The 12,629-nt window shown below is 39.0% G+C and overlaps 1 protein-coding gene across 1 annotated transcript in view; it reads right to left on the bottom strand.

Moving 5' to 3' along the window:
- IL23R (interleukin 23 receptor) overlaps positions 1–12,629 on the bottom strand; it is a 61,524-nt gene that overhangs the window by 34,706 nt on the left and 14,189 nt on the right. Inside the window, exon 4 of the mRNA XM_012653758.1 lies at positions 1,012–1,172. Within this exon, the coding sequence (XP_012509212.1) occupies positions 1,012–1,172 (161 nt within the window). The remainder of the gene's footprint in view (positions 1–1,011; positions 1,173–12,629) is intronic.

Below are 12,629 nucleotides of genomic sequence, written 5' to 3'. Positions count from 1 at the left end.
TAAATAAATAAATAAATAGTGTATGTAACAGCAGTTAGCACATGAGAAAGTGCTGAACACATGTTAGCTTGTGGAACTCATCCTAATGGTAACAACAAAAGTCACTGGTACCCGGGTCTCCAGAGAGAGGATGATTCACACTTGGTGCTCTTTGCCTGAAGTCTTATTTTATGACTTGGAAGTAGTTGTAAAAAGATCAAGGGTGCTTACATTTTGGAATTTATCTTAAGGAAATAACCAAGAACTAAGAAAAACATTTTGCTACAAGGTTGTTCATGGGAATGTAGTTTATAATGGCAAAAAATTGAAAGCAGTGTAAATTTCCAACACTAAAGATTAAACTACTACAAATTCAGACAAAATTTAAAATAATATTATAGATTAAATAAATAGAAATGTTCATTATATATTCTAAATTTAAAAAGGCAGGGTCTAAAAACACTGAAGCAAAAACTGTTAACATTTGTTAAACCTGGCCGGTTAATACAGAGATGTCTACATAATTCTCTGCAATTTTCTATGTATTTTATAAAAATTTTCAACATAAAAACAAAAATAAACCCTACATAAGTCCCCAAATAGTGTATAGATTATAATTTTTTAGTATGCTGTACTTCTCACAACGTAAGAGACATCACATTTTATTATAATCCTTGTTTCTTTCTGCCTTCTCTGGTAGATTACAAGTCATTTTAAGGCAGACACTTTGTCTAACTTATTCTGCTTGGCCCTTAGAACAATGCTTGAAACATAAGAAGATCCCAATAAATATTTGTAAAACACATGCACTTATGTAGAAATGAGACTGGAAGGATACACAGCAAAATGGCAGCAGTACTTCTCATCTCTGAGTTGTCTCAGGCAGGTAGAATTATGAATAACTTCTGTTTTCTTTATCGTGATCTGGAGGAACTTTAGGGGAACTTCTTTAAGATCTAGACTTCATTTCACTAGGTCAGTATAAATTAGCTGTTTATCATTACAGACGTTATAGAATTTCCTTTTCTTTACCTATATCATCCAGGTGAATCTGCAGTTGTTTTGATTCCTCCATACCTAGTGCATTTGTGGCTTGGACCCAAACCAAATACTTCTTGCCACCTTGTAATGAATCAGTGGAGATGTTAATATAGCTTGAGGTGAGATATTGTTGCTCTTCTTCTGTTTCTAAACTTAAAAAAAAAAAAAAGATAATCTCAAGTTATATTTAGTTTGAATTAATTATTTGAGAATTTTTTTGATGCTACCTCTTTTAGCCTGCTTTCTAACATGGAATCTCTTACTGAAAAATGAATTAAATTTGACTTTATTTTCAGAATTTTTAAACAGAAATTCAAATCTTGCAAAGGCCACAGTATGACTTTGGAGGGCCCTGAGCACTTTTGCCTTCATGGATTTTCCACTTTTTTTTTAAGTAGAGACGAGGTCTCGCTCTTGCTCAGGCTGGTCTCGAACTCCTGACCTCAAGCAATCCTCCCTCCTCAGCATCCCAGAGTGCTAGGAGTACGTCAACATGAAATTAGAATACTAAATTAATACAGCTGAGATTTCTCATGTCCTAAGCTTTTTTTTTAAAAAAAATTCAGAGACAAGGTCTTGTTCTGTCACCCAGGCTGGAGTGCAGTGGCTTGAATTCCTGGGTTCAAAGCAATTCTCCTGCCTCAGCCTCCTGAGTAGCTAGGACAAGCATATCTCACTATTTTTTTTTATTTTCTGTGGAGACAGAGTGTATGGCTATGTTGCCCAGGTTGATCTCTTCTGGCCTCAAATGATTCTCCCACCTAGGCCTCTCAAGAGTGCTGGGATTACAGGCATAAGCCACCGTGCCCAGCCAACCCCCATCACTTTAAACTGTCTCATAATATTCCTTCTTATATGTATCAAAACTCATACAGAACAATGAGTTCTGGGTTGCAAAAGAGGATTTATTTTTTGCACCTGTCTGTAAGTCCATGGATTCCCCATTTTTAAAAAAAAGTATGTGTGTATATATTTATAACATAAGTATCTATTTATATGTATTATATATAAAATATATATATGCACACATATATATGTATACATTTATATGCATGCATGTTTATATACATTTTACAACTATGTTGATATAAACACAAAATATTAATATTTTATATTAAAACATTTTCTTTAACCTAACAACTTATTTTTCTCTTCTGATTTTAAATGAAATTAAGCATTTTCATGGACTCCTATAAATATTGTGAGCCTTAGGCCCTGTGCCTATTGTGCATATTGGTTAAGTCAGCCCTGGACATAGATTGAAATAAATGAGCTGCCTCTGGGAAGGAGCAGTGCACGTGGGTTCAGCGCAAGGGCTGCGAAATCAGACATTTCTATCAGGATGCGGGGTGACGGGTGAGGATCTGGGAGGAGTCAGGATGGCATGAGAGATCGACATGGGGTAGGAGAAGGCCAACCTTCTGAGCAGAAACAACTAGCATGTTCTAAAACAAATAAATGAAGTGACATGACATTTCTGAGAAAGTTCAAGAAAGTGCAATGCTCCAGAACGTGAAAATTCTAGAAGTAACTTGCAATGCAGCAGGCCAGGTCACAGGGCCTTCTATGAGCTGCCGAAGGACTGGGATTTTATCATGTGAATGACAGAGAGTGTATGTAATTAGAGTCACACTATTTTAAGGGTCCTTGGGGCTGTCCGGCACCTTTATGGAGGGTAGATTCATGGGAAATGAAAGCAGTAGTAGGAGAAAAATTAAAAGGCTATGAAATAACCCAGAACTGGATTATTAGTCTGAAGCAAGTGGAGGTCAGTGAGGATGGCCATGAAGGATTTTTGAAAGTAGAACTGACTGGACTTGATAACTGATTTCATGAGGGGAAGCGGCATCATTTACCGCTGAGAAGGGTGGAGGGGAAAAGGGAGAACGACATAGTTTGGGACAGGGGAATGGAGAGAGCTATTAAATACTATTTCAAATTATATTTCTCTAAGTTTTTATAATGGAATGAGTAAGGACCTCTAACAAGCCCTTTAAACTTGGTAAAATTCCAAATGTTATCTGTTAATGCCAAAATTTCAAATTTTATTAATTGACCTTGGCTTTGGACAGAAAGTTTGAGCCTTCTTTATTACACCTCTACCCCCAAATAACCACACAATATTTTTAGAGGGTAAGGGGTAGTGGTGAGGGGAGCACTAGAGACTGCTTCTTCTCTCCTGTGGTCTCTGTGAAGAAGGATCGTCTTCAAACCTCCCAGCATCTAGTCCTGCCATGCGCTTGCTCACTTTTCCCTCTTAAGGCTGGGGGTAATTCTACTCCTTGGAGAGCTAGGGCTAAAGAACTGGGCATGTGCAGCTCCCTCTCCTCTTCTCTCCCTTCTCCCGGGAGCCGGAAGACCACAGAGATGACCATGCTGGTCTGCTCCTCCAATATGCTGTAAGCTTCAGAGGACTAAGCCCGCCGCGTGGGGGCCCACAGCCATCCAGTGTCAGCTGGGTTGGGGGGGCACATCCGTCTGTTCTGGAAGGATCAGTATTACCAAGTTCACAGTTGCCACCTACCAAAGTCATGCTCGCCATTATCAGCTTCATCATTTAAAATATTTTCAATGTTTAAAATTATTTGAGTATTTAAAATTAATGTTTAAATACTAAATTGAAGGTTTAAATAATTAAAATATTACAAATATTTTGATTTTTTGAATTTCACCTGCTGACTCTTTGGTTTCTCTCAGTTGGTTTAGAACTCGTGAGAGAAATCTCCAGAGATGAATACAGGGCCCGACCTCAGACTCCAAAAAATGCTGTACCTATTATCTGTAATCTATCCATTTGTAGCATGGGATGGTTTCCACTGGACTTCCCTAGGTTTACATTTCTTGAACCCTTCGAACTACCAACTCTGTGTTTCCTATTCTGAACTTTTCAATCAGATTCTCTACCTCCTTGGTAACTACATCCAAGTTACCATTTCCAGTTGGTCCTCAGTCCTTTTATTGTGATTTTTGCCTTTGCTCCTCCCATGAAGCTACTCTTCTAAAATGGTGTCCTTCGCAAGGCGAAGTCCTCTGAATCCTCACTTAAGCATTTGTCCTTGCTTACTCAAAATTCTCACTTCCCTTGGCTACCTGGATGCTGTCGTCTGGGCTGAGGCCATACCTCTCTTTCTCATTCCCACCAGTGACATCTGCACCCTCCAAGCCCCCGCCTGGGTTTCTCTCCTGGCCCTCTGACTCCACACACATCAAGGGCCCATCCTGGCACCTGCCTTTTCCCTAAGCTCTTTTCCTGGCTCACTCGCCTTCCTTCAACCACTATCCCACACGTGTATCTCCTGCATATCCACTCTCTCCCTGGGAGCTTCATGTGGATGTCTGATGGGGACCAGAACTATAGCAAGTGAACAACTAAGTTACCTTTCCACACAAATCAGCACTTCTTCTCAGTTTCTCCATTGTGGTCAAAGGCCTGCTGTCCTCCTTTCTAAATTTGCCATTTTTAACAACTTTCTCTTTCTTACCCTTAAGAGCCAACCAATTACCAGAGAAGGTTAAACATGTTTTAACATATTATTTTCTTATTTTATCTTTCCTCCTTGTTTTGATAGCTGTGGCAATGGTGTAGGCCTTATATTATCTGTTTGATGTATTATTTATAGACTCCTAAGTTAACTGCATTGCATTGTGAAACCTACCTTGATATAGATATACTAGCTTAAAAGGAAATAACCTTGAATTTGAACAATGGTGGAAAGCCAAGTAGCCTACATTCTTATTTTTAATGAATGGAAATAGTTCACAAATTTGCATGTTATCCTTGATCAGGGGTCACATCCATCTTCATTGTACTGTTCCAATTATAGTATTTGTGCTGCTGAGGCAAACCCCAACCTGATTTCTTTATCCAATATCGTTAACTGTTCTCTGTCCAGGGGACTGCCTTAATAGGATTTATGGGGAAGATAGAGCTTATGGGGCTCCACCAGGTCCTGTTACAGCCATATGTCTTCCAGCAATTTCCAAATTTCTCCAGCCCCATGATATCCCACCAGGATTATAACTCACCAGCCAATTACATCTTTTGGAATCCAAGTAGCATGCTGGCTGAGACACAGAAAAGAGGAACCAGCCTTACGCTACCAAGCAATAAACACATTTATGAATCAAAATACTACAGAAACTATACATATATATATATATATATTATTGCTACTACCAGAGCAAGGCAACTTCAGCAAGTGATCAAGGAATTTCCTTAAGACTGACAGTCCCTGGGGGTCTATGGGAAGAAGGACTACAAAGCATGTAGGTGTAGCAACTATTCTCATTCAGTTTAGGTTTTTAAGTTCCAAAGCACTTTCCTGTGTTGCCTCTTCCCTCACACCAGCGGTGAGATCACTATGAACACCATGAGAGGACAAGAAGGATATGTCATGATAACTAAAAGCACAGGGTGTGGGTTTTAGAGACACACCCAGGTTCAAATCCCCACCTCGCCCCTTCATAAATTGTAGGATTTGGAGCAAGTTACTTAACCTCTATATACTTCAGCTTACTACTCTGTAAAATAGGAATAACACTGTTTTATTATTATGAGTAAATGAGATCAGAAAGCAAGGAGCAGATGGCTTCACACACAATAAGGGACTCATTAAACAAACAATATTCATAAATTAAAAGGCATTTATGATATGTACCTTTGACACATTCTAAAGAATACAAATGAAACTTAAAATTGCTATATTTCAACCAGTGAAATTTCTTTTATATTGCTTGTATCTAAAGTCAAATTATGCCATTAAATTTAGATGCTTATGTAGTTGCCTTATATTCTTTTTGAAATAAAGATGGAACATAAATACATTAACAGAAAACTTGTTATACGGTATGTTAACCTCATGCTAAATAATAATTCAAATGTGAAAACAAGAAAATGGCAACTATGTGTAAATGGTAAGTAGGACATCTTTGAATATTTTCCAGTTAGAGAAAACCACATTACATGTTTTTAATTGGTTTGTGGCTAATTCTTTTATCACACATATTGAGACCACAAGTCAAAAATGAAAATGTCTTCTCACGCTGACATTAGCAAGGTAATTTAATTCTTCTTTTAAACTCTACCCCATATTAGCACCTAGACCACAAAGCACTATTTTAGTTGAAGAATCCAATAATAATGACTGACGACACCTTAGGACTATTTTTACATAACACTTACGGTATTGTGATATAATGAGAAATACGCATTTGGTATCTGCCTGGTTCCTGGCACACAGCTCCTAATACCTTTGAAATCTCCAAAGTGCTAATGAGATGACTGACGGCTGGGGGCTCCTGGATAGCCTCAGGATGGGGGCCGGTTGCCAGGGGAACCCACCTTGTGATGAGAGGGGTTGGAACTTTCAGTTAGCACAACTCCCCTGGACTTCCACCTACTTTGCCATCTCCAAGGAAGAAGAGGGGATAAAGGTTGAGTAGATCACCAATGGCCAATGATGTAATCAACTATGCTTATTAATGAAGCCTCCATAAGAACCCAAAAGGACCTGGATACAAGGAGCTCCCGGATGGCTGCAGACATGGAGATGCCTGTGGGGTGGCATGCCACAAGCCTTGCCCCATGCATCTCTTCCATCTGGCTGTTCATCTGTACCCTTTGTAATAAATCATAATATCCTTTATAATAACTGGGCAAACATAAGTAAAGTGTTTCCTTGAGTTCCGTGGGCCCCTCTAGCAAGTTAAAGCTGAGGAGCCCATTGTGGGAACTCTGATTTTTAACCAATTGGTCAGGAGGGCATGTCATGACCTGGGGCTTGCAACTGGCATCTGAAGTAGGGGGCCGTCTTGTGGGAATGAGCCCTTAACCTGTAGGATCTGATGCTAACTGCAGGGAGATAGTGTCAGAGATGAATTAAATTAGAGGACGCCCAACTGGTGTCTGCTGGAGAATTGGCTGATGTGTTGGGGAGAAACTCTCCATATCTCACATCAGAAGTATTGTGTTTAGAGTAGAGAGTAGAGTTTTTCCTATATCTCTTACAGAACTGCATGATGCAAAGTTTTTGAATTTCTTATTTCTATTTCTCTTTTTCATGGGCTAATACTTAACAGATTATTTGTTGAAGGGAGTCAGCATAATTTATATTTTTCTGGTGTTCCCTGAGCACCTAGCCCTAGTTGTAACTAATAGATTTTCAATAAACACTGCTGATTTTTGATGATAATGGTAAATAGTGTCTTTCATGTATTTAATTATTCATTCAACAAATATTTATTTAACATTAACTATGTTCCAAGCACATCTTTAGACATTGGGGCTACAATGAACAAAACAGATAAAGTCCCAACTCTTGTGGAGCCACATTCTGGTGGAAACAAATTTTATATATATATAAATACCACAGGACATATATATATGTGTGTGTATATATATGTATATGTGTATATATATGTATATGTATATATGTGTATATATATATGTGTATATATAAATGTTCAGGAGAAAAATAAAGCATAGTAAACAGGTTAGGAAGTTCTGAGAATAGGGGTAGGGGATTTTTTTTTTCTTTAAGGAGATGGAGGAAGGCCTATCTGCGAAGGTGACATTAGAGCAGTAAAGGAACAAGCCCTGTGGCTCTCTGGAGGAAACATGTTCTAGGTAACATACAAAGGCCCTGAGGTAGGACCTTGCTTGGCCTGATGAAAGAACAGCAAGGAGGGCAGTGGGGTTTCAGTAGGAGGGAGACAAAAAGGGATTCGAGACGAAATCAGGGAGTATTGGAGGAGGAGGAGATTTAGACTTGTTGGGTCATGTGGAGTCATTGAAGAATTCTGGCTTTGATCTTGAGTGAAGTGGGAGGTTCTGACAGAGGGGTCATATGACCTGAGGTGTATGTGAATGGGGCCTCTAGGGAGGCAAAGGTGGAGGCTAGGGGATCAATTAGGAAGTTCTTGTACCAACCCAGGTGAGAGATGATGTGGTTTAGACCAGAACTGCAGTGTAGGTGAGGTCAAATTTTTGCAGATAGATCCAGAAGGTTTTGCTGATCAAATGGATGAAGGGCATGATAGGAATCTAGACCTGCATAATGCAAAGGATGGAGCTGCCATTTACTGAAATGGCAATTGCAAGTCTGGGAGAAGAAACTGAGTGTTTGGTTTTGAAAATGTTAACTTTGAGATAGCTTTAGGGGTAGGGGAGATGTTTGAACTGTTATGCCATCAATTTGGATGAGATCCTTTAGGTAATGAGTGTAGATAGTGATAATAAGATGTCTAGGCGTGAAAGTTGCAAACACCAGGATGAAATCACTTTTGTTGGACCCAGAAAAAATAGGGCAGAGAAAGCCCAAAGGAGAGGAGGTTCATGTTTACATGTGTGAGATAAGACCTGTTTCTGAGGCCTTTCTAAAAACCTTTCACACATCTCCTGCTTTGATAAGGCTTCTAACTAAGTCAAATTAGCCTTGTCCACAGACATGATCTTATAACTAGGGAAACTTAAAGACTCACCAAAAACCTGTTAGAACTGATAAATGAATTCAGTAAAGTTGCAGGATACAAAATCAACATAGAAAAATCAGTAGCATTCATATATGCCAACAGAGAACAATCTGAAAAAGAAATCAAGAAAACAATCCCATTTATGCTCGCTACAAAAAGTATAAAATACCTAGGAATTAATCTAACCAAAGAAGGGAAAGATCTATACAAGGAGAGCTATAAAACTCTGATGAAAGAAATAAAAGAGGACACAAAAAAATGGGAAGATATTCCATGCTCATGGATTGGGAGAATTAATATTGTTAAAATGACTATCCAAAGTAATTTACAGATTCAACACAATCCCTATCAAAACAGCAATGGCATTCATCACAGAAATAGAGAAAAAAAATCCTCAAATTTATATGGAACCACAAAAGACCCCAAATAGCCAAAGCAATCCTGAGCAAAAAGAATAAAGCTGGAGGCATCACACTATCTGACTTTAAAATTTACTATAAAGCTATAATAACCAAAACATCATGGTACTGACATAAAAATAGACACATAGACCAATGGCACAGAATAGAGAAGCCAGATATAAATTCCCACAATTACAACAAACTCATCTTCAACAAAGGTGCCAAAAGCATACAATGAGGAAAGGACAATCTTTTCAATAAATAGAAAGAGAACTAGATAACTATATACAAAAGAATGACCCCTATCTCTCAACATAAACAAAAAACAAATCCAAATGGATTGAAGACCTGAAACTACTAGGAAAAAAACATTGGAGAAACACTCCAGGACATAGGTCTGGGCAATGGTGTTTTGTGTAAGACCTCAAAAGCACAGGCAACCAAAGCAAAAATAGGCAATTGGGATTACAGTCAGCTAAAAAGCTTCTGCACAGCAAAGGAAACAATCAAAAAAGTGAAGAGAGAACCCACTAGACATTCTTTAGGAGCGGTAATGCAGATAGGATGTTCTCAGATGAACACTTGCCCAGAAAAGGCAACTTAACTAATGAACTGACAATGCTAGCTTTCAGCTTCTGGAACCAATAAACCATGTTTCCAAGCAGTTTATCATGTAAATCTCTTTTTGCTAGTGGAGACCGAGAAAAAGCATCCAGAAAAGTGGGAGGAAAAGCAAAAGGGAGTGTGTCCTGGAAGCCAAAAGAAGGAAGTGAGGAGCTAAGTTAAATGCTCTTGATAGCATAAGGACTGAGAATAGACCATTTAATTTGGCAATGGGGAAATCACTAGTGACTTTGATACAAGCTGTTTCAGCAGAGTGGTGAGGGTGAAAACGTGACTGAACTAGATTAAAGAGAGGAGAAGAGGGGAAGTAGAGATGAACAGTACCCATGACTCTTCTGAGGAGTTTTTTTCATGAATAGGAGCAGAGAAAAAGGGTGGTACAGGACAAGCGCCAAAGAAGGGTTGTATTTTTCAAAAGGGCAGGTGCTATGGCTTGTTTGAAAGCTGATGGAGATGATCCAGGAAAGATAGAGAGGGCCCTGGGTGCGGTGGCACATGCCCGTAATCCTAGCACTTCGGGAGACTGAGTTGACAGGATCGCTTGAGGCCAGGAGTCTGAGACCAGCCTGGGCAATATAGTGAGACCCTGTCTCTACAAAAAATAGAAAAAAATTAGCCAGGCATGGTGCATGGTGGCGCATGCGTATAGTTCCAGCTACTCAGGAGGCTGAGGTAGGAGGATGGCTTGAGCCCAGGAGTTTGAGGTTGTAGTGAGCTATGATCATGCCACTGCACTCAAGCCTGGCAAGACTGGGCAATAAAGCAAGACCCTGTCCCTAAAAATAAATAAATCAATATGAAAGACAGCGATGAGGTGATGATGCAGAAGAAAGAGAGGAAAAATTGTTGGAGCAATGTTCTGCAGCAGGCAGGAGGATAAGATCTAGTACCCATGTGGAGAGTTGACCTTAGAGCAATGGAAGTTCATCTGTAGCAATAGAAGGGAAGATCAAGTATGTGGGTCCAGATGTCAGTGAGTTAGTAGCTGGGGGAGGTTTGTGGTCTTTCTTATCGCTTCTGTTTTCTCAGTAAAGTAGGAAGTAGCTCATCAATGGAGCGTGGGGAGGGGAAGATATTGGAGACCAGAAATGAAAGAAAAAGTAATGAAATAATTTCCCGGCTCAGTGGGAAAGTGACTAGGCTAGTGAAATGTGTAAGACTACAGGGTGGCTCTCTGCACCCAGTTGAGGTTAGTGGTCATGAATGTAAAGTCAGAACAGTCAGCAAGGTTGTGTTTGTTCCCAGCCACAGTGAGCTCTCTGAGCTCACAATCAGTGAGGAAATGGATTTTAAAATATGAACTGCTTATTGAGTCCTAAAGGAATTACCTAAACCTAACATCACAATCTTAAAAATAGCATTTGGAATCATATCTAAGAACCCTTTCTGGTTATTAGAAATACTCACGTGGAGAAGAAGATGTGGCAAAAATAAGCAGGCCTTATAAATTCGCAGAGCAGACCACTGACTTCAAGGGGTCTAAAATGACATCTAATCTAGAAACATTCACCCTATTGGTCTCCCATGGTGCCCCAAAATTCCAACATTGGTGTTATTCTAGAAAGTTATTGAGCTTGTCACGCACAGAGATGGTGTCTATATTTTAAAAATCTCTAGAGTTTAACATGGCGCCAGGAAGACATGAAATGCTACATAAATATTTGCTAAGTTGACGTGAATGGAATGGAATACAGGGCCAACATGCAATCATTTTTATTCAACAAGTATTTATGGACTAGAAGGCACTGTGCTAGAAATTATTAGTATCAGAGTTTTCAAGATAAAGAAAACGTGATATTTACATGAAGCTGCTAATCATAATAAGACAACAGTAGGTAGATGCTTATTAGCAAAGATTGATCTTTTTTTTCCTATCACCACCTATTGATACATAGCAAAATACAGGAGTTCAAAGAGAGTATGTGAATAATGCAGCTCCGTCCAGTGGGGCCACCACAAAGGAGCTAGGGAGAAAGAAAGCTCCTTTTTTTTTTTTTTTTTTTTTTTTGAGACAGAGTCTCACTCTGTTGCCCGGGCTAGAGTGCCGTGGCATCAGCCTAGCTCACAGCAACCTCAAACTCCTGGGCTCAAGCGATCCTCCTGCCTCAGCCTCCCGAGTAGCTGGGACTACAGGAGAAAGAAAGCTCCTGAAGCAACACAGATATAACTCCTCTACTTTACAACTTCAGCCCACCACCAGGAGACCCTGATGGCCCAACTATACCATTAGCGGGAACAGGGCCTCTGCCACTGGGGAAATGAGTGGGTGGACTGAGCAAAAGGCTTCTCTGTGTATGTGATTTTACTGGAAAACAGAGTTGGAGGTGAAACTTTGCAAATGCTGGTCTCGACCTGTCTGCCAAAGTGAAAAATACCTACCAATCCAAGATTTAGAAGAGCTTCTTTAAAGTTGGTACTGCCTTAACCACACCATTCATTATAAGTCAACTTTTTCCTTAAGGGAAAGATCTTTTTGGTAGTTAGAAAAATTGACTTTCTCCTCTCTATTTTTTTTCAACTTATTAGTTTGTTTTTAATTAATTATGAGATGAATAGATATTTGTTTCCTTTTCTGATTTGTCTGTGGTTATAGGAGATTGTGCCTTGAATTTGCTGGAGGAGAACATTCTTTTTTATGCTAATCTTTTGCGTCCTTTATGTCCTCTTTAAAATATGATGAAATCTCATTAATCTGGCCTCCTTCAGTTCGGAACTTGGTTAGGACTGTCACAGTTTGGCTACAGTTTACTGTTAGATTTTAGGAAAGATAATGGGAAAATAATTTTTAAAATATATATGTCCTTGTATTATTATTTAACTAGATTGTGAAAGGGCAGCACAGGACATGTCTATTTCTAGTTATCAACAAAATAATTGCTCAATAAATATTTATTGAGCACTTACTATGTGTCAGTCCCCATTATAGGCACAACTGATTCAGCAATGAACAAAACAAAAATTCTTGCTCACACTGAGCTTATGTTCTAGTTTGAATGAATGAGTGAATTTATTATTGGCATATACACAACAGCTGGAAAATTAGTCTTTCTTATTAGACTACATTCAACATCTCTTTCTAGATTTGTCCAAAATTACCATATTACCTAAAAATAA

Source organism: Propithecus coquereli, unplaced genomic scaffold (genome assembly GCF_000956105.1).
Source record: "Propithecus coquereli isolate 6110/MARCELLA unplaced genomic scaffold, Pcoq_1.0 Scaffold427, whole genome shotgun sequence".
In the NCBI taxonomy this organism is placed as follows: Eukaryota; Metazoa; Chordata; class Mammalia; order Primates; family Indriidae; genus Propithecus; species Propithecus coquereli.
Note: the sequence above shows the minus strand (reverse complement) of the source record. Positions and strands in the feature narration are given on the sequence as shown.